A 23366-nucleotide genomic window follows, 5' to 3' on the forward strand; every position below is an offset into this window, starting at 1 on the left:
ATGATCAGCTATGAAAACCCAACTGACATTTACTCCTGAGATTGCACCCTCGACAACCACTGTGATTATTATTACTTGACCATGCTGGTCATCTATGAACATTTGAACTTCTTGACCATGTTCTGTTATAATCTCCACCCGGTACAGCCAGAAGAGGACTGGCCACCCCTCATAGCCTGGTTCCTCTATAGTTTTCTTCCTAGGTTCTGGCCTTTCGAGGGAGTATTTCCTAGCCACCGTGCTACTACACCTGCATTGCTTGCTATTTGGGGTTTTAGGCTGGGCTTCTGTACAGCACTTTGTGACATCAGCTGATGTAAGAAGGGCTTTATAAATACATTTGATTTTATGTTTTACAGATCAATAAATGTATAGCTTTGTACCAAGAACCAATGGGAAACCAAAAACGTACCTTCCCACAACTTCCAAGGAACCAAATGTGCTATTTGCGTAGTAACTGTAATAGATTAGGCCTACATTTAGAGAGGAATCTACCCAACACTGCCTGAGAGTGAGTAGTAGGCTAAAACAAGAAAAACAAATGTAGCCTAAACAAATCATGCTGTAGATGATGATTTTTTTTATCTTGACAGGCTTTCCAAATAAAGAGAACTGAAATGTTGCAAAAAGTGAGTAGTAGGCTAAAACAAGAAAAACAAATGTAGCCTAAACAAACATTTGTGTATTTCTTACATTTCTATTGCATGTGTATATGGAACATCATGTTGAACGAGGGATCATCATAAGGAAGTCCTGTAGGAATTGTCTCTAGTATACAGTAGTATATTTGATCAATTGAATGTATGAATATTTGATTGCATTAAAGGGGTAGATTCACCATGAAGTACATTCATGGTGAATCTACCCCTTTAATGCAATCAAATATTCATACATTCCCTCGTTCAACATGATGTTCCATATACACATGCAATAGAAATGTAAGAAATACACAAATTAGCTTATAAAACAGCATTGCAACTGTGATATTATGCAAGATACAAAAACATATATACGATTTTTTAAAATAAATCCTCCCCTCCCACCGGATGTGGCTAGTTTCTTCTTTTTTTCAACTGTACAAGCAGCAACACCTTGGCTCCATGGGATAGTGCATTGGCGCTACACAGACTAGCGATGGGAAAGAAAACTCGCACAGGAACAGGAGGACGCAGAACAATACTGCAACTTTCCCCACCTCGAAGCGGGACAGGCGGTGGAAGAGAAGACGTTTTAGGTTCCGAAGGTAAAAACACCATCATATTTTATGTTTTAGTTTATGGTTGGTGGATGATTCGTTCAAAATCGGGCCCATTTTTCTACTGATCAACACTGAAGAGAAACTAGCTAGCCTAACGTTAACTAATTGGCCTCGCCGGTGACGTAGCCTAGCTAGTTGTTCAAAATGTAGCTGGCTACGTTAGTTACCGATATTCCGGAAATATATGCATTGCTTGACTTGGTTACTATATTTAAATAACTGGTTGCTCTTTTCGAAACAAAGTATGCCAATGCTATTTATTTATGTTGGTGTTTTTCGGTTTCTAAATAGTGTTAGCTAGTTAGCCTAGCCAGCTAGCATGTTAGCATATTGGTGAAATAATGATTTGTAGTGGCGCGCGGCCTGTGTATTTCGCGAACAAACGCCGCGACACCAGCGAACTAGCTAGGCATATCAATGGTAACGTTAGCTTACTGTTGATTACGAGTTAATAGACTCACTCTACTGAGGCCTCTGGTCAATCGAGACCACATATAACTACATAATTCAGCTACTTTGACAATTGCAGTGATGCCTTTTTCTGCAGACGAAGGTAACGGTGATGGAAACAGTTTTCTGAGAGAAGTAACAACCGAAATGAGGATCCCAGCAGTTAAGGCCACAGGTAAGATATAACTTGTGTGTAACTTTGTTAATGCACCCGTTTGTTTGCAAGCTTGTGTGAACTCATGAACGACTGGGTTCAAACCTGGGTCTCCTGCCATAAGACTGTCATCCTGCCATAAGACTGTCATCCTGCCATAAGACTGTCATCCTGCCATAAGACTGTCGTCCTGCCATAAGACTGTCGTCCTGCCATAAGACTGTCGTCCTGCCATAAGACTGTCGTCCTGCCATAAGACTGTCGTCCTGCCATAAGACTGTCGTCCTGCCATAAGACTGTCGTCCTGCCATAAGACTGTCGTCCTGCCATAAGACTGTCGTCCTGCCATAAGACTGTCGTCCTGCCATAAGACTGTCGTCCTGCCATAAGACTGTCATCCTGCCATAAGACTGTCATCCTGCCATAAGACTGTCATCCTGCTGAGCTCTAGCCAAGTAGCGATCTCAACTCCACTAGACCATTGCCATGGAGTTGAGCGCAAGTGTTTTTGGAGTGAACCTCTGACTCGAGTCGCTGTGCAGTCAATTTCGAAAATGTATATTCCTACACCCTTACCATGTACCTATGTTTGTCATCTGTTGTGTGGTTATTCTTTGTTAGCTAAAATCCTTTATTTTTACAAAACGTGAATAAAATATAACTACCAACTGTTTCATTGTCGCTCTTGCTCTAATGGCAACTGAGCGTGAATGCATGTTCCGATTGAATATCAGAGGAAACAGTCAGTGGCTTTATTTTATTAAAAGTTCTGGATTTCAGTAAACAAAGACATGCAACAGAGGACAAACATATGTACACGATAAGGTTGTAAGAATGAACATTTTTGAACTATTGACTGCACTATGAGTCAGAGGTTCACTCATCTCATCTGCACTCAACTTTGCGGATATGGTATCGTGGAGTTGAGGTGTACTTGGCTAGCTGAGCTCAAGCCTATGTATTATCTGGGGGGGCAACACAAGATGTCTTCAGGTCTCAGGTTACTAATCACACACAAGCATGTTTGCCTACAAACAGTACATTACCTCACCAGTTTGTTGTGTTTCTTCCCAGAGGGTCTGTCCCTCCTGGGGGCCTATGAGGACAGTGATGAAGAAGAGGATACAGACTCTCAGCCTTCCACCATCAGGACCCAACACAACCAGTCTGCAGACATACTCGCCAACTTCATGGCCGTCAGTATAAAAATGCTGTTTTTCTGTTAGTTTCATAGTCTTTTCTCAGTCGGCTGTGTTCCTACCTCAGTCAGTCAGTGATGTGATGAACTGTTTCCATTAAGCTGTGTCACTGACGTTGGTAGTGTAAATCCTTCTCTGCACACCACAGCCTTGAAATAGCTTCTCACAGAAGAAAATACACCTTAGGCCTTGACATCCTTTTAACTTTCAACCCATTGTTTTATGTCATAAATTTCATAACCGTATTGGTACTTGGGAAATTCAAATTTATAACAAAAGAAATGAAAATACATCTTTTTCTACAATAAATATGGTGATATCAGGGCTCTCTTCCTAGTTGTCTTAGAATGCTATATACCTGTGATTGTCTCGTGTAGGCCTGTATTTCTCTGCTTTGTTCATGGCTTTAGACAGGTGGTGTCCTTCGACAACCTAATTTAATCACCCCCCCCCCCCCGGCCATAGGAAATTGATGCCATCACCACACAGCCGGGCTCAGAGGAACCCACAGGGGATCTGTCGGCCCCAGCCCCCACCCCACCACGTCCAGAACCCAGAGCCCAGCAACATGCCTCTGAGACTGGGACAGAGCCGGAGAGCACTGAGGCGGACTTCCAGTATGATACCCATACTTCACTAGCTGGAGGTGACCGTTTTTTTTTGTATTTCATAAATAGCATAAACTTACCTGAGAAGTAGCAGTTAGTCTAGCCATTGTTTGGGATTGTGACATGTTAAGTGTATGTTTTTGAAGACTGGAGTTCCTTCCTTATTTGTGTTTCCTGTCCACCAGTTGGAGGATTGGAGATGGGTGACTGGCAGGAGGTGTGGGATGACAACACAGGTTGTTACTACTACTGGAACACTCAAACCAATGAGGTGGCTTGGCAGCTGCCTTACTACCTGGCCCACCAGGTGCAAGGCCTGCAACAGTACGCAGACAGGTGAAGTGTAAAAATGGATGGTACTACATAATAATATACAAATGTTAGTCATACACAAGTGGTTTTGTATTTTACAGCATGACTCTGAAATGTGTATTTTCTACTTGGAGTTGAAGATTTCACCTGTTTTCTATTTCATCCCCTGTAGCTCAACAGTCAATGGCAACGGAACTACACAGAGTGCAGGTTACCATGTTGAACAACACTCCACTGGCGTCAGTGCTCCGACGCCTAAGACAATAAAGAAGGTGAGTTATTTGAGTTTTTGTGCGCTCAATGATTTAGTTTTAATCCAAACATAGTACTCAACTATCCATTCGTGTGTGTGTCTATAACTCTGTGTATATCCTCTGACAGGAGGTGATGGAGAGCGTGGTTGCCCTGACCAGTGAAGAAGAGGAGCGTCATGGTGTTGCCGCCTCCCTCCTCGGTCCCCTCATCCCCGCAGAGGTGAAAGAAGCGGAGGAGAAGTGGAGGAAAAGGCTTGTAGGAGGGCTAGAGGAGAAAGAGAACAGTCTGGAGGATAGCTTGCCAGGGTCCCCCGCTCCCCCCCTGAATGAGCCAGATACCCCCACGCACCCCCTGAGAGACCAGCGCAGCAGGAACCAGTCTGTGGAAAACTCTGAGGAAGAGGAGACGGAAGAGGACACCATGGAGCTCGAGCTGGCTCTGGAGAGGAAAAAGGTCAGCTTAAGTCTTTATTCATCCTTTATTAAACCAGGGATGTTGACATTGACATCTCTTTCAAGTGAGTTTATACACTGAGTGTACAAAACATTATGCTCTTTCCATGACATTGACTGACTAGATGAATCCAAGTTAAAGCTATGATGCCACCTGTTAAATCTACTTAATTTAATGTAGGTGGAGGGGACAGGTTAAATTATTTTAAGGCTTGAGACATGGATTGTGTGCGTGTTCCATTTAGAGGGTGAATGGGCAAGACACAAGTTTTAAGTGCCTTTGAACGGGGTATGTAGTAGGTGCCAGATGCAACGGTTTGAGTCAAGAACTGCAACGCTGCTGGGTTTTTCACTCTGTGTCCCATGTGTATCAAGTATGGTGTACCTCCCAAAGGACATCCAGCCAACTTGACACAAATGTGGGAAGCATTGGAATCAACATGTCTCTGTGGAACGCTTTCGACACCTTGTAGAGTCCATGCCCTGACGAACTGAGGCTGTTCTGAGGGCAAAGGGGGGTTCAACTCAATATAATGAATTTGTCCTAAATGTTTTGTGCACTATGTATGTTGTGATTATTTTGAAAAGGTCAGACCAGAATGTTGACACAATTAAATACTTGCAGAATTAAGTGTACCTTCGGGAGTTATCCTGTTTGGGATAGGGTGCAGCATTTTCACGTTTGAATGAAAATCGTGCCCAGAGTAAACTGCCTGCTACTCAGTTCCAGTTGCTAATATATGCATATTATTAGTAGATTTGCATAGAAAACACTCTGAAGTTTATAAAACTGTTTAAATGATGTCTGTGAGTATAACAGAACTCATATGGCAGGCGAAACCCTGAGAATAATCCAACCAGGAAGTGGGGAATCTGAGGTTTGTAGTTTCTCAACTCATTGCCTTTCTACTATACAGTGTAAATGGGGTCATATTGCACTTCCTACGGCTTCCACTAGATGTCAATAGTCTTTAGAACCTTGTTTGATGCTTCTGCTGTGAAGGAGGGGGGGAATGAGAGGGGGGGTGCCACGAGCTGGTCTCGCGCGTTCACGTGAGAGTTAGCTTGAGTTCCATCGCATTTCTGAAGAGAAAGGAATTCGCCGGTTGGAACATAAATCTTCAATAATAAAAACACCCTAAAGATTGATTCTATACTTCGTTTGACATGTTTCTACGAACTGTACTTTTCGTCTGAACTAAGCAATTGAGCATTTGGATTACTGGGCTAAACGCGCAGACAAAAAGGAAGCATTTGGACATAAATTATGGACTTTACCGAACAAATCAAACATTTATTGTGGAACTGGGATTCCTGGGAGTGCATTCTGATGAGGATCATCAAAGGTAAGTGAATATTTATAATGCTATTTCTGACTTCTGTTGACTCCATGGTGGATATCTGTATGGCTTGATTTGTTGTCTGAGCGCCGTACTCCGACTATTGCATGGTTTGCTTTTTCCGTAAAGTTTTTTTGAAATCTGACACAGCAGTTGCATTAAGGAGATGTATATCTCTAATTCTGTGCATAACACTTGTATCTTATATTAAAGTTTATGACTATTTCTGTAAATTGATGTGGCTCTCTGCAAAATCACCGGATGTTTTCGAAACAAAACATTACTGAACGTAACGCGCCAATGTAAACTGAGATTTTGGGATATAAATATGCACTTTATCGAACAAAACATGCATGTATTGTATAACATGAAGTCCTATGAGTGTCATCCTGATGAAGATCATCAAAGGTTAGTGATTAATTTGATCTCTATTTCTGCTTTTTGTGACTCCTCTCTTTGGCTGGAAAATGGCTGTGTGTTTTTGTGACTAGGCTCTGACCTAACATAATCATATGTTGTGCTTTTGCTGTAAAGCCTTTTTGAAATTGGACACGATGGGTAGATTAACAAGAAGTTTCTTTCATTTGGTGTATTGCACTTGTTAATGTATGAAAGTTTCATATTTCAAAAAAATATTTTTGGATTTCGAGCGCTGCCTTTTCAGCGGAATGTTGTTGAGGCTAGCGAAACCCCTAGCCATAAGAGGTTATCGTTTACAATGACTTGAACATGAACATTTGTCCTCTTTGTTATTCTGCCCCCTAGGCTGAGTTACGGGCGTTGGAGGAGGGTGATGGTAGTGCGGGGGGCTCCAGCCCCTGTTCTGACGCAAGTCAGGAGGCCCCCGAGCCCTGTAGCCTGCTCCTGAAGAAGGCCAAGTGGAAGACGGCCTTCCTTAGAGCAGCCAGCCCCGATTCAAACAGCAGGGGCTCAGATACACGGGAAGACCCCGACACAAGTGAGTGTCTGGAGAACAGTTAGGGTGCGATCTGGTCCGGATACACAAATTCTTGGCAGTTTATATCATTCAATTTTTCTGATGTGGTTCATCCTAAAATGTAAACACTTCTCAAGGTCTTCTGATCTGATATGCTGCATAGACCAATTGTCATACAAATGTAATGTGTAGGCGTCTACTTAATACCAGTCCTCTTGTGTGTCTTACAGCACATTCCAAAGTCCCAGAGAAGGCCGGGGAAGAGCAGGAGAAGGAGACCGGGGACAGAACGTTAACCAACGTGCCACCAAAAGAGGAGGTGGAAACTCCGGAGCTCAGGGTATGGAACCTTTTTAACTACTCCCACACCGATTTAACTCTCAGTAGTAGAGCCTGAGTGATAAAATAACTGGTGGATAACATTTTTTAAAAAATTGTTGTATTTTGAATGATCAGTTTCAGATCGGAGAACTTGCCAACACCTTAACCAGCAAGATGGAGTTCTTAGGGATCAACAAGAAAACCATCTCTAACTTCCAGCTGCTTCTGTTACAAACTGAGGTGAGATGACCATGACCTGTTTATTATAGCTTACCTCCAGTCACAGTGAAAGCCTATATCTTTAGGTCCAGATTAGATTATTTTGGCCTAGAAACCACACTAGTTAGCTAGCTGCATGAGTCTCAATGGTGAGAACTTTCGCAGACCTTTCAGATTGTGTTTACTAGTCACATTTGCAGGTGTGATTGCAGGGTACAACCTTTGAGCACCAACATGCAGGACTACGTCAAATAAAATTATACAAATGGTAATAAAAAAACAAGAATATGCTGTAATAGAAAAAGCTCCTATTTACATAACAATCTGTACTGAATGACGGCCATTGATCATTCTGATGGGCGATGTTTATTTTTTTTAAATTAATGTTATAACATTATAGAAAAGAAATGTACATGCCTAACCGTCATTGTTCCCCCCCCCCCCATGCTTCTCTCCCTCTCAGACGCGGATCGCTGACTGGCGGGAAGGGGCTCTGAACGGGATCTATCTCCGCCGTAGGCTGCAGGAAGCCGCCGAGCACATAAAACATTACGAACTTAACGCCGCCCCTAAAGGCTGGTCCTGCCACTGGGACAGGTACGCGCTCCTTACCTTTAACATCTCTTAAACACCCCCCACCTCCCCAAACCCAGTGTGACCACGACCCCCTCAGAGCTGGGGTTGCCATCTATTTAACCTGATATGAGGGAGATCTTAACCAGTCCCAGTGGATAAAATGAAACCGAGACAGACCCTCAAGGTTTCTGTGATGCAATGCTGGCACTGTCAGTGGTGATATGGGAGCAGCCATACAGGCCAGCTTGATCCCCTAACACTATACCACCAGATGCGGATACGGGATCCCTGTCCTGTCCACCCATAGCCCAGACTCTGGCTCTTGTCTTTGGGGGGCCCTCTGTAGACTGTTTGGGGGTCCAGTCAGTGGAACGGGGGTACATAGCTAGGAAGGTGGTTGTGTGCACTTTACAGGACTACAGCCCCCAGAATGCATTGCTGGGCGAAATGAGTGACAGATTGAAGCCCCGGAAACGAGGAGTGTCAAAAACATCAGTTAAAGCGAAGACGGAGCGTTGACGAGGACCCAGCAGGTCAGACCAACTCTATTTCATATGTTTCCTGTTTTTACTTTTTATTCCTTGATTGACTGAATGTATAGATAGTTCTGATGTAAAAACAAAAAAAAAAAAAAAATTGTTGAATTGATGACTGTCTCTTTTGCATCTGTCTGTTTGGAGGGGCTGTATGTTGTCATAACAACCATTATATGGACCATTATTCTGAACGTCTGAACACTGCTTTGACGATCAACTTTGCAGGACCCGAGCTGATAGGTTTTGGTTTGTTAATTTGGTTTTAAGAAAGTTAGTGGGTTCACCATCAATGTCCCCCATCATGATCCAATCTGGCTCTTCTCCTGGATGGCTAACCTGGCTGTCCAGCCCAACATTCCCCCTCTCCTCCCCCCCAACGGGGCATTGTCCCCCCCCCCCCCCTCCTCGGGGTATACTGCGATTCAGCTAGTTATAAGGCCAGCTGTTGAGACTCTGCCTTGTATCTCTGTTCTCCCTCCTAGAGAGCACAGGAGGTATTTCTATACCAATGACCGCACCAATGCCTCCCAGTGGGACTTCCCAGCTGAGGAAGAGGAGGAGGAGGAGGAAGGACCAGAAACCACGTTGTCCATACAGGGGGAACCCAAACCCCCACCCGTACCCGCTGGTGGGCTCGCAGTTGCAGGTCTGTTCTCAAGACCCCTCAACATTATTTTAAAATCCCCTTATTTTCTCCTAAGTGACAGCCTCTATCTTTAGGTCCAGATTTATCGCTTGGCCTTGAAACCACGCTAGTTGTGTAGTTGCATGACTCGAACTTTCGCAGACCTGTACTGAAGGAGGGATGCATAGAGCATTCGGCTTAGTAACTAACAAGCATGTCTTGCGCTATGGAACCTGCCACGGTCATATGTTACTAAAAAGTTAGTATTTGGTGAACCTTACTCACTTCTCCCCTCTGACAAAGAAAATGGGTACATTTTTATACATTTTCTATCATATTGCAGGAGCTTCAGTCTTCTCACCCGTCGTCCCCCCTCAGCCTAGCCTTCCCTCCTGTTGGTCTATGCCTCAGCCCCCACTTCCCCCTGACCAGCCCCCTCCCCCGTCCGACATCCCCCTGCCCCCCCCTCCACCCCCGGAGTCGCCTCCCCCGCCCCCTCCTCCTCCCCTGGAGGATGATGGTGAGATAGAGGAGGTAGAGATGGAGGATGATGACTGTGAGCCTCCAGCACCAGGAACAGAGCCTCCCCTCCCCCTGGGTGTCGGCGGCATGAAGGTATGGGACCGTTCTACACATCCAGACCTCAAGTCTCATCTCAGTAGGCTTGTGAATAGACTAACCAAGCACACTTTCTAGGTGACAGCCTAGTTCAGCAGTTGTCAAGTGCCAGTCAGTGGGCCTGCTGGTTTTTATGTTAACATGACTCTCTCAATGATAACTTTCACAGACCTGTACTGAATTACTGTTATTGCAAACCATTTTTTTGTTGTTGATGGGAGATGTGCATAGCGAGCATTTTGTTGGACATTAGCATACGCTTTTACTGTAAGCTTATCTTTTTGTCTTCACTCAGGTTGTGGAGTCTACAGCTTCCCTGGGTAAGGGTCAGAAACGCAAAGCTTCAGGAGCAGGTCAGCTGACCAAGGCAGTAACAATCGGCAGCAGTGCCATCCTCTATACACAGATCACCTCCACGGCAGGTAAAAAGCTATGATATCATCGAGTCGGTGTGCCTGCTGTTTTTTTCATGAAAACATGGTTCTTTAAAGTAGTAGGACTCTCAATGATGACAACTTTCACAGACCTGTACTGAATTACTGTGATTTAATGATTTTTCTGATTGGAGATGTATGGCCCTAGTGTATCTCTGTATAGGTGTTTGGCTGTTTAATTGCAAACCATAAAGTTTTTTTGTGTGTTCCTTTCTGTGTCCTCAGCCCCTGTGATGTCAGGAGCTGCCTACTGGGGAGTGTCTGCGGTAGCTGCACCTCCACTGCCTTCTGAACCTGCGGCCCCACCTCTCCCACCTCCCCCTACTCGCCCCCCGCTACCCCCCACTCAGCCCCCCTTTACCCTGGACCCCACAGGGCTTAAAACACTGCCCACGGACAAGACCAAGAAACTGAAGAAGGATAAGGTTGGGCGTCTTTGACTTATACAATGGCATCTGTTCTATGCATTGATAAGGAAAAAGGATGGTACAAGATTGGCACCGTCTAATTCGATGTAATAGCTTTCAATTTAAATAGTTTTCTCCTAGTTGTATCGAACCACAGTGACGCTCTTAAATGACAATCCCCCCCGTTGTCTCCTTTATTCCCCTTCCCCACATCCCTGGTTGCTGTGTCCAGTCGAAGAAGAGCAAGACGAAGATGCCGTCCCTGGTGAAGAAGTGGCAGAGCATCCAGAAGGAACTGGACGAGGAGGAGAAGTCTAGTTCCAGTGACGAGGACAGGGACCAGCTCAACAAGAGGGGCATCGAGGAGTGGAAACAGCAGCAGCTACTCACGTAAGTGGTTCCCCTGAACTACTGTGATTGCAAGCAATTTTTCTGACGAGGACAACTATCTATCTATCTTACTAATAAAGCCCTTTTTACATCAGCCGGTGTCAGTGTTATACATAAACCCAGCTTAAAACCCCAAACAGCAAGCAATGCAGATGTAGAAGCACGGTGGCTAGGGAAAACTCTCAAGGAAGAAACCGAGAGGAACCAGGCTCTGAGGAGTGGCCGGTCCTCTTCTGGCTGTGCCGGGTGGAGATTACAGTACATGGCCAAGATGTTCAAACGTTCATTGATGACCAGCAGGGTATAATAATAAACACAGTGGTTGTAGAGGGTGCAACAGGTCAGCACCTCAGGAGTAAATGTCAGTTGGCTTTTCATAGCCAGTGCGGTAGAGAATGTCAAACATACTTTTTGTATATTTTAACAACTTCTAATGTTTTTTTGTGAAAATAATCTTTCTTACTACCTCTATCTTTTGGGTTGCAGGGGAAAAGCTGGAAAGAACGCAAACTTTGAGGCTTTACCTGATGACTGGCGAGAGAGACTGTTGAAGAAGAGGAAGATGATGAAGAGCACGTAACACGCACACTCCTCTCCCTGCCTCCACATATATGCGTGTGTGTGCACACGCCATCCTCCCCTAAACCCTTACTGAGAAGAATCTGGACTGTGCACTTTTTACGCTTTCACTGTCATTTTGAAACGGTTTGAAAAGCCCCTCATATCTTGGATGAATACATTGGATGGGTTGGAATGTTCTTTTTTTTCTTTTTTATTCGCTGTAATACCCACTATTGTTTTTACATGTTACCTTGGAGACTCCCCCTACCAAGCCTCCCTCTCTGCTTGACCTGTTTTAAAGCATAAATGCTGTTTTCTGTGAAATGTTTGGGAATGCTGGAGTTTCTAAACCTTTGTTTATAGTGGAGATGAACTCTATATGTAGTTGTGTTTTGACCTCCCCCATGTCCTTGCCCATTTTCATAAACTATGATCAATGACACCTTCCTAATAACTCTGGTCCATATTCAGTTTTTAATGTTGCTGTATCGCCCTCTGCTGTTACTGGAAAGTATCCAGGCAGTGCAGAAGACTGCTGGATGCTACAACTATAGAGACTGACAGTACTTTTAGTTTATTCATGGTATACCCTCTACATATCCTGTCAGATTTTTCTTGTCGTCTGACTAAAGATATGATCTTTAAACCGTGTATACAAGTGCGTTTTCACATGGTCCAATAGTGGAAACCGCTTCATTGCAGACTTTCTCTGCACAAATTTGAAGTAAAGCCAGTAGGTGAAATGACCAAACAACCCATTTCCCAGCCTACTATTTTGGTCTTGTATTTGTCAACTCTGGACAAAGGGAAAATACATAATGACATGCCAATAATAAAAATATGTGCCAATTGATTTATCATATCATATTTGCATAAATACATTTTCAATTTGTGCTGAAAATCAAGTATAGTTTGGTGGCAAGGACAGTGTCCTGTTTTTTTGGGGAGCAGTTTTCAGTTGTGTACATTGCATATGTCTTAGTAAAAACGCCCTTGATGTTTATGATATGGTGGTGGGGAGGGAATGCAACAATATTGTATATTGTTTGGGGAAAACATATGGGGTCAATTTCAGGCCTTTAAGTATTGAATTCAAAATAAAATAAATCGTAAACATCAAATTAAGTTGGAAATGTGAAGAATGAGAGAAGTGATGGATGTTGAGAGAATTGTTTGTAGATTTGTGAACACAAGGAGCAAAACTAATTTAAAAGCAGAACAAATTATTTGAAAATTAATTTAAAAATAGTCTTTCATTTGAACTTTTCAAACAACCAACCCTATTGAATCCATTTTGCTCTTGCCTGCAATTACTACCTTTGGTTAGTTGACTTGGATCTTTGCTTTCACTGCCAGTTTTTTTTTCTATTTCGGATTTAGTTGGTTTTACTTTGTCCTACTCAGTTGTGTAATTTTATGATTTCATGTCTATAGACTGTTTAGTGAGGAGCTAAACCGGATATTGCTTCTGCTACATTTTTCAAGTACCATCCCTGAGATGACTAATACAAGAAATGATTGACAGTCATTTTCAGCGATCTATATAACCGGTCTAGTTTCCTGATCATATTGGAGCTCCCTGCTGTGTTGCTCTGGATGTCTTAGTCTAACGTCTGTAACTAGATGCTTAACCTATAGAATGAGAGTAGTTACTCAATATTTTTCTGTCGTTCAAGGCTCAAACTCCTATGGGTCCATTCGGCAAAACCACTCCCACCATCACCGACCGAAGTTGCTGCCATTGTGTCCTTTCCAAATAGCCTATATGTTTTGTATTTAATTACTTGTAAACTTCATACTTTTTAGTAGTTCCAGTAGGCCTCCAGTGTTGTTATTTGCTTGAACAGTCACTGAGGCTGTATTTAACTTTAAACGATAATTATTTCAGATGCAGCAGGTTTAGATACTTAGGTAACTAGCATTGATAGCTTAGCACAAAAGATACAGGCTGAGAGACTAGGATTCCTGTACATTTTTTCAAGTTATTCTTCTAACAGGCATAATGTTACATCGGAATTTCTGAACCAAGAGGCGCAACATGACAAGACTTTCTTGAATGCTTGAGAAACAAACCATACAGACCAGGGCGGGGTTTGAGAAGTGAAAAATTCTTGCATTGGTTGTTAATTTTGTCAATCTAAAGGCACAACCTGAATTCGAGCCAATAATAAGTAGTTGAATATGTTACTACACAACCTTGTGAAAATGACAGTTTTTTTTGACTAAAATAAAAACATCGAAGGAGTGCCTTTTGATTTGACAGCCTGCGATTTGAGATTCTTGGATCCAACGTCCGTGTCTTTGTGAGACGCAGAGTAGGTGAACGGATAATTTCTGCATGTGTGATTTCCACCTTAAAGCATGGAGGAGGAGGAGGAGTGATGGTGTGGGGGTGCTTTGCTTTATTTAGAATTCAAGGCACACTTAACCAGCATGGCTACCACAGCATTCTGCAGCGATACGCCAGCCCATCTGGTTTGTGTTAGTGTAATTTGTTTTTCAACAGGACAATGACCTAACCCACCTCCAGGCTGTGTAAGGGCTATTTGACCAAGATGAGTGATGTACCAGATGACCTGGCCTCCACAATCACCTGACCTCAACCCAATTGAGATGATTTGAGATTAATTGGACCACAGAGTGAAGGAAAAGCAGCCAACAATTGCTCAGCATATGTGGGAACTCCTTCAAGACTGTTGGAAAAGCATTCCAGGTGAAGCAGGCTGATAGAATGCCAAGAGGGTGCAAAGCTGTTATCAAGGCAAAGGGTGGCTACTTTGAAGAATCTCAAATATAAAATATATTTGGATTTGTTTAACACTTTTTTGGTTACTACATGATTCCATATGTGTTGCATAGTTTTGATGTCTTCACTATTCTACAATGTAGAAAATAGTAAAAAAAATAAAGAAAAACCCTTCAAGGAGTGGGTGCATCCAAACTTCTGACTGGTACTGTATAGCTTACACCAAAGGGTCAAATGTATATATTTTGAGAAAAATAGTGCGTCTCAGCGTCTGTGGTCTATGATTTATGCCTAATGATATGGATTGCAAATTACATCATGATAAGAGTAGGCCTGGGCTCACAGAAATAAGAATGAATTGAATGGGCTTGGAACGCTAACCCTGGAAATTGACTGGTAACTTCATGGGTACACTCCCAATGGCTGCCTGGTATTGTGACGCAATAATTTCAATGGTATTTTGACATTTCTATTCATTCTTATTTCTAAGCCAGTTTAATATTCAGTAGCATTTCATCTTTGGCATGTTGGTTCATTTTCTGGAGACCGAAGTAGGCCTGTAGCATGGACGGCGACGAGGCCCGAAAAGTAAGTCAATTTCTATCGCTATGAAATTATTGACTGTAGACCGTTTTTGTATTGATTACACTGAAAAATGTACGGAAAAGGGTGCATGTCTGAGTTTATGTGTAAATCCCTTGTCGCCAGCATGGAGTCTATAAATGGATCGATTTGGCTTAGATCATTGTGTGTTAGGAATTGCCATTTAATCAGACCCTTATGGCCGAGGCAGCTCACGCACACCCGGCGTCAGGAAACATTTACTAAGGGGGCAGTCAAAATCGATGAGGGGGCACATTTTGGGGGGTTCTTGCATTGGAATTATATTGGATTCTGCTTATATCACAAACATAAAGTTCAAATGCTGAGACTCAGAGATCATTGAGTGCATTTGAAGTGACAGGTAGTTTGGTGCAAAATCTGTAGTATTTCCGCTGCGTATCAGCACAATGGACAGTGCCCTACACACTAAAGCAAGGCCGTTTGGTAATGAATATAGGCTACAAGATAGTTAGGGTAATTCACTTATTACAAACAGCCTATGTGAATGCAGCTGTACACACAACTGTTTTACCAAAATAATACAAACTAAATCCTGAAAGTAGCCTAGTTATTCATGCATGCAAACAAAAATAGGCTGCTGAATAGCAGTGTGGCTTGGAATAGCCTACTGACACTACTGTGAATGCGATGAAGATATTACACAATCTACAGTATATTTAGGCTAGTTACATTAACAGTAAACAAATGCAGCAAACAAATAACCAAAACATAGTCTAAAGCCTGCTACAGTGAGATGCAGCCATGCACAGCTGTCTTGCCAAAACAACAGGCCCGCTTCAAACATGGAAAGTCGTGCTGCTCAGGGGTTCAGCAACACGTTGTGATATGGCACAATACACTTCTGTGGATCAAAGACCCACATAATCAATTAAGCAATGCCAGCCTACCATAAATACGTTTCCAATATGTACTATTCCATTTACAACCACGAAACCAACAGGCTGATCCCAGCAACATCTTAGTTGTGAATGAATAAACAAATGTATTAGATAAAGAAAAAAAAATACTGAATAAATGCCTAATAGGTTACCATTGGCTCTTAATACCTTATAAAAGCTTAACTATTTATTTAGCTAATTAGTGCCTGGCTGTCATCAAATCAAAATATATTGGTCACATTCCCAGAATACAGGACTTAAATGTTGCAGCGAAATGATTACTCACAGGCTCTCCTCAACAGTGCAACACACACACACATACACACAGACATAAATGCAACCAAGTAATATATTAGTAACATATTTTTAAAACGAGGAAGGGTAGTAGGAATATATACACAATATACTATGAATATACTATGTTAATACTATGAGTACACTATGAGTATACTATAAATATACTATGAATACTACAGAATACGCTGGGATGGAAAGGTAAAGAAATAAGATACCTAGTCAGTTGCACAACTGAATGCATTCAACTGAAATGTGTCTCCTGCATTTAACTCAACCCCTCTGAATCAGAGAGGTGCAGTGGGGTGTTCATAGTGAGGATGACTGGCTACTATTTGGAACTTTGTGAGGTGAGCTTTCTGGTGCTCAGAAACACTGAGGCATCACCCAAGTGGGTGCTACCCAAAGTGGAAGAGAAATCCAGTGGCTATAAGACTCAGGCTGGTTCCCAGACTTGCCCTCTACAAGATCATCAGCAAACTCCATCACCATCATCTACCATTCTCTGACCAGCTCTCTCCGCTCAAGCCATGAACGGACCCTCCATCTTCGGAGGATGCAGCTTTCAAAGACTTGGCCTCTATTGGTTGACCTGTCCTGATATATTGCTTGTTTGTTTTTTTGCTGTTGAAGCGCTTTGAGATTCTATGAAAAGCGCTATAGAAATGCTATACATTATTATTATTATTATTAATAATACTATTACTACTATTATTACTATCATTATAATTATTACTATTGTTATTATTATGACTATTATTACTGTTGTTATTATTATGATTATTATTACTATTATAACTATTAGTATTATGATTATTATTACTATTATTATGAGTACTGCTATTATTACTGTTGTTATTATTACTACTATTACTATTATTATTAATGTTATAACTATTATTAGGATTATTATTACTATTATTATGGGTATTACTATTACTACTGTTGTTATTATTACTACTATTACTATTATTATTACTGTTATTACTACTGTTATGATTACTATTATTATTATTATTACTACTATTATTACTATTATTACTACTATTATTATTATTTTTATTACTATTATTACTAATAAGGACTCTGCATGGTCAATCCGAATTCTGCATTGGCCACAGAAGTCAGAGCATTCATGCCTCTTGCGCTTCGCTGATGTCAGGGATCCCGCCAGAACTTTCATTACACACACCTGTCCCCTATTCCCACTGATTAGCGCTTGTATAAGTATGCCCTTTGGCTTCCATTGGACTGTTGATTATTGTTACAATGTCTGTTGGTGCGCATGAGTGCTGTGCTGTGCTGTGTGTTTTGGGCTTTCGTGCCCTTGTGGATTGCGCAGATGATTACGGGTCTCGTCCCGTGTGTTAATCAAATCAAATCAAATGTATTTATATAGCCCTTCGTACATCAGCTGATATCTCAAAGTGCTGTACAGAAACCCAGCCTAAAACCCCAAACAGCAAGCAATGCAGGTGTAGAAGCACGGTGGCTAGGAAAAACTCCCTAGAAAGGCCAAAACCTAGGAAGAAACCTAGAGAGGAACCAGGCTATGTGGGGTGGCCAGTCCTCTTCTGGCTGTGCCGGGTGGAGATTATAACAGAACATGGCCAAGATGTTGAAATGTTCATAAATGACCAGCATGGTCCAATAATAATAAGGCAGAACAGTTGAAACTGGAGCAGCAGCACGGCCAGGTGGACTGGGGACAGCAAGGAGTCATCATGTCAGGTAGTCCTGGGGCATGGTCCTAGGGCTCAGGTCCTCAGAGAGAGAGAAAGAAAGAGAGAAGGAGAGAATTAGAGAACGCACACTTAGATTCACACAGGACACCGATTAGGACAGGAGAAGTACTCCAGATATAACAAACTGACTCTAGCCCCCCGACACATAAACTACTGCAGCATAAATACTGGCGCCAACCCAGACAGGATGACCACATCAGTGAATCAACCCACTCAGGTGACGCACCCCCTCCAGGGACGGCATGAGAGAGCCCCAGTAAGCCAGTGACTCAGCCCCTGTAACAGGGTTAGAGGCAGAGAATCCCAGTGGAAAGAGGGGAACCGGCCAGGCAGAGACAGCAAGGGCGGTTCGTTGCTCCAGAGCCTTTCCGTTCACCTTCCCACTCCTGGGCCAGACTACACTCAATCATATGACCCACTGAAGAGATGAGTCTTCAGTAAAGACTTAAAGGTTGAGACCGAGTTTGCGTCTCTGACATGGGTAGGCAGACCATTCCATAAAAATGGAGCTCTATAAGAGAAAGCCCTGCCTCCAGCTGTTTGCTTAGAAATTCTAGGGACAATTAGGAGGCCTGCGTCTTGTGACCGTAGCGTACGTGTAGGTATGTACGGCAGGACCAAATCAGAGAGATAGGTAGGAGCAAGCCCATGTAATGCTTTGTAGGTTAGCAGTAAAACCTTGAAATCAGCCCTTGCTTTGACAGGAAGCCAGTGTAGAGAGGCTAGCACTGGAGTAATATGATCACATTTTTTGGTTCTAGTCAGGATTCTAGCAGCCGTATTTAGCACTAACTGAAGTTTATTTAGTGCTTTATCCGGGTAGCCGGAAAGTAGAGCATTGCAGTAGTCTAACCTAGAAGTGACAAAAGCATGGATACATTTTTCTGCATCATTTTTGGACAGAAAGTTTCTGATTTTTGCAATGTTACGTAGATGGAAAAAAGCTGTCCTTGAAATGGTCTTGATATGTTCTTCAAAAGAGAGATCAGGGTCCAGAGTAACGCCGAGGTCCTTCACAGTTTTATTTGAGACGACTGTACAGCCATTAAGATTAATTGTCAGATTCAACAGAAGATCTCTTTGTTTCTTGGGACCTAGAACAAGCATCTCTGTTTTGTCCGAGTTTAAAAGTAGAAAGTTTGCAGCCATCCACTTCCTTATGTCTGAAACACATGCTTCTAGCAAGGGCAATTTTGGGGCTTCACCATGTTTCATTGAAATGTACAGCTGTGTGTCATCCGCATAGCAGTGAAAGTTAACATTATGTTTTCGAATAACATCCCCAAGAGGTAAAATATATAGTGAAAACAATAGTGGTCCTAAAACGGAACCTTGAGGAACACCGAAATTTACAGTTGATTTGTCAGAGGACAAACCATTCACAGAGACAAACTGATATCTTTCCGACAGATAAGATCTAAACCAGGCCAGAACTTGTCCGTGTAGACCAATTTGGGTTTCCAATCTCTCCAAAAGAATGTGGTGATCGATGGTATCAAAAGCAGCACTAAGGTCTAGGAGCACGAGGACAGATGCAGAGCCTCGGTCCGATGCCATTAAAATGTAATTTACCACCTTCACAAGTGCCGTCTCAGTGCTATGATGGGGTCTAAAACCAGACTGAAGCATTTCGTATACATTGTTTGTCTTCAGGAAGGCAGTGAGTTGCTGCCTTTTCTAAAATTTTTGAGAGGAATGGAAGATTCGATATAGGCCGGTAGTTTTTTATATTTTCTGGGTCAAGGTTTGGCTTTTTCAAGAGAGGCTTTATTACTGCCACTTTTAGTGAGTTTGGTACACATCCGGTGGATAGAGAGCCGTTTATTATGTTCAACATAGGAGGGCCAAGCACAGGAAGCAGCTCTTTCAGTAGTTTAGTTGGAATAGGGTCCAGTATGCAGCTTGAAGGTTTAGAGACCATGATTATTTTCATCATTGTGTCAAGAGATATAGTACTAAAACACTTGAGCGTCTCTCTTGATCCTAGGTCCTGGCAGAGTTGTGCAGACTCAGGACAACTGAGCCTTGAAGGAACACGCAGACCCAAAGAGGAGTCTGTAATTTGCTTTCTAATAATCATAATCTTTTCCTCAAAGAAGTTCATGAATTTATCACTGCTAAAGTGAAAGTCATCCTCTCTTGGGGAATGCTGCTTTTTAGTTAGCTTTGCGACAGTATCAAAAAGGAATTTCGGATTGTTCTTATTTTCCTCAATTAAGTTAGAAAAATAGGATGATCGAGCAGCAGTAAGGGCTCTTCGGTACTGCACAGTACTGTCTTTCCAAGCTAGTCGGAAGACTTCCAGTTTGGTGTGGCGCCATTTCGTTTCCAATTTTCTGGAAGCTTGCTTCAGAGCTCGGGTATTTTCTGTGTACCAGGGAGCTAGTTTCTTATGAGAAATGTTTTTAGTTTTTAGGGGTGCAACTGCATCTAGGGTATTGCGCAAGGTTAAATTGAGTTCCTCAGTTAGGTGGTTAACTGATTTTTGTCCTCTGGCGTCCTTGGGTAGACAGAGGGAATCTGGAAGGACATCAAGGAATCTTTGTGTTGTCTGTGAATTTATAGCACGACTTTTGATGTTCCTTGGTTGGGGTCTGAGCAGATTATTTGTTGCAATTGCAAACGTAATAAAATGGTGGTCCGATAGTCCAGGATTATGAGGAAAAACATTAAGATCCACAACATTTATTCCATGGGACAAAACTAGGTCCAGCGTATGACTGTGACAGTGAGTGGGTCCAGAGACATGTTGGACAAAACCCACTGAGTCGATGATGGCTCCGAAAGCCTTTTGGAGTGGGTCTGTGGACTTTTCCATGTGAATATTAAAGTCACCAAAGATTAGAATATTATCTGCTATGACTACAAGGTCCGATAGGAGGTGAGGAACGCTGTATACGGCCCAGGAGGCCTGTAAACAGTAGCTATAAAAAGTGATTGAGTAGGCTGCATAGATTTCATGACTAGAAGCTCAAAAGACAAAAACGTCATTTTATTTTTTTTGTAAATTTAAATTTGCTATCGTAAATGTTAGCAACACCTCCTCCTTTGCGGGATGCACGGGGGATATGGTCACTAGTGTAGCCAGGAGGTGAGGCCTCATTTAACACAGTAAATTCATCAGGCTTAAGCCATGTTTCAGTCAGGCCAATCACATCAAGATTATGATCAGTGATTAGTTAATTGACTATAATTGCCTTTGAAGTAAGGGATCTAACATTAAGTAGCCCTATTTTGAGATGTGAGGTATCATGATCTCTTTCAATAATGACAGGAATGGAGGTGGTCTTTATCCTAGTGAGATTGCTAAGGCGAACACCGCCATGTTTAGTTTTGCCCAAACTAGGTCGAGGCACAGACACGGTCTCAATGGTGATAGCTGAGCTGACTACACTGACTGTGCTAGTGGCAGACTCCACTATGCTGGCAGGCTGGCTAACAGCCTGCTGCCTGGCCTGCACCCTATTTCATTGTGGAGCTAGAGGAGTTAGAGCCCTGTCTATGTTGGTAGATAAAATGAGAGCACCCCTCCAGCTAGGATGGAGTCCGTCACTCCTCAGCAGGTCAGGCTTGGTCCTGTTTGTGGGTGAGTCCCAGAAAGAGGGCCAATTATCTACAAATTCTATCTTTTGGGAGGGGCAGAAAACAGTTTCCAACCAGCGATTTAGTTGTGAGACTCTGCTGTAGAGCTCATCACTCCCCCTAACTGGGAGGGGGCCAGAGACAATTACTTGATGCCGACACATCTTTCTAGCTGATTTACACGCAGAAGCTATGTTGCGCTTGGTGATCTCTGACTGTTTCATCCTAACATTGTTGGTGCCGACGTGGATAACAATATCTCTATAATCTCTACACTCGACAGTTTTAAAATCAAGTATAGTTTGGTGGCAAGGGCAGTGTCCTGTTTCTTGGGGAGCAGTTTTCAGTTGTGTACATTGCATATGTCTTAGTAAAACGCCCTCGATGTTTGAAAATGTGAAGATTGAGTGAAGTGATGGATGTTGAGAGAATCGTTTGTAGATTTGTAAACAAAAGGAGCAAAACTAATTTAAAAGCAGAACAAATGATTTGGAAACTAATTTAAAAATAGTTTTTCATTTGAACTTTTCAAACAACCAACCCTATTGAATCCATTTCGCTCTTGCCTGCAGTTACTACCTATGGTTAGATGACTTGCATCTTTGCTTTCACTGCCAGTTTTTTTTTCAATTGCGAGTTTTGGTGGTTTTATTTTGTCCTACTCAGTTGTGTAATTTTATGATTTCATGTCTATAGACTGTTTAGTGAGGAGCTAAACCGGATATTGCTTCTGCTACATTTTTCAAGTACCATCCCTGAGATGACTAATACAAGAAATGATTGACAGTCATTTTCAGCGATCTATATAACCGGTCTAGTTTCCTGATCATATTGGAGCTCCCTGCTATGTGTTGCTCTGGATGTCTTAGTCTACCGTCTGTAACTAGATGCTTAAAAACCTGTAGAATGAGAGTAGTTACTCAATATTTTTCTGTTGTTCAAGGCTCAAACTCCTATGGGTCCATTCGGCAAAACCACTCCCACCATCACTGACCGAGGTTGCAGCCATTGTGTCCTTTCCAAATAGCCTATATTTTTTGTATTTAATTACTTGTAAACTTCATACTTTTTAGTAGTTCCAATAGGCCTCCAGTGTTGTTGTTTGCTTGAACAGTCACTGAGGCTGTATATAACGTTAAACGATAGTTATTTCAGATGCAGCAGGCTTAGATACTTTGCTAACTAGCATTGATAGGTTAGCACCAAAGATACAGGCAGAGAGACTAGGATTCCTGTAAATTTTTCCTGTAAATGTTATTCTTCAAACAGGCTTAATGTTACATCAGAATTTCTGAACCAAGAGGCGCAACATCACAAGACTTTCTTGAACGCTTACGAAACAAACCAAGCAGACCAGAGCGGGGTTTGACAAGTGAACAATTCTTGCATTGGTTGTTAATTTTGTCAATCTACAGGCACAACCTGAATTAGAGCCAATAATAAGTAGTTGAACATGTTACTCCACAACCTTGTGAAAATGACATGTTTTTATTTTAGTCAAAAACAACTTTATCGAAGGAGTGCCTTTTGATATGACAGACTGCGATTTGAGATTCTTGGATTCAACGGCCGTGTCTTTGTGAGAACACAGAGTAGGTGAACGGATGATTTCTGCATGTGTGATTTCCACCGTGAAGCATGGAGGAGGAGGTGTGATAGTGTGGGGGTGCTTTGCTTTATTTAGAGTTCAAATCACACTTAACCAGCATTGCTACCACAGCATTCTGCAGCGATACGCCAGCCCATCTGGATTGTGTTTAGTGTTAGTGTAATTTGTTTTTCAACATGACAATGACCTAACCCACCTCCAGGCTGTGTAAGGGCTATTTGACCAAGATGAGTGAT

At 42.4% G+C, this 23366-nt stretch overlaps 1 protein-coding gene across 4 annotated transcripts; it reads left to right on the top strand.

Moving 5' to 3' along the window:
* The first annotated feature begins 693 nt into the window (after positions 1-693).
* Positions 694-12773, top strand: LOC110493335 (formin-binding protein 4). Of its 4 annotated transcripts, none has more exons than XR_016487602.1 (17): positions 694-1243; positions 1806-1883; positions 2937-3058; positions 3527-3707; positions 3855-4005; positions 4154-4253; positions 4363-4689; positions 6794-6986; positions 7196-7305; positions 7422-7526; positions 7969-8614; positions 9100-9263; positions 9586-9857; positions 10156-10282; positions 10520-10719; positions 10934-11091; positions 11578-12773. XR_016487602.1 is itself a non-coding variant. In XM_021567607.3 (17 exons), the coding sequence occupies exons 1-17, from the start codon at positions 1135-1137 to the stop codon at positions 11669-11671; spliced, it is 2625 nt and encodes an 874-aa protein (XP_021423282.2). In that variant the 5' UTR covers positions 1049-1134; the 3' UTR covers positions 11672-12773. The 4 variants fall into 4 exon arrangements, 2 of the variants coding, with proteins under 2 accessions (XP_021423282.2, XP_021423273.2); XM_021567607.3 differs by having other exon boundaries at positions 1049-1243; positions 7969-8102; XM_021567598.3 differs by having other exon boundaries at positions 1061-1243; positions 1788-1883; positions 7969-8102.
* Positions 12774-23366: the final 10593 nt, after the last annotated feature.

Source organism: Oncorhynchus mykiss, chromosome 2, assembly GCF_057628025.1.
Source record: "Oncorhynchus mykiss isolate SJ-2025 chromosome 2, ASM5762802v1, whole genome shotgun sequence".
In the NCBI taxonomy this organism is placed as follows: Eukaryota; Metazoa; Chordata; class Actinopteri; order Salmoniformes; family Salmonidae; genus Oncorhynchus; species Oncorhynchus mykiss.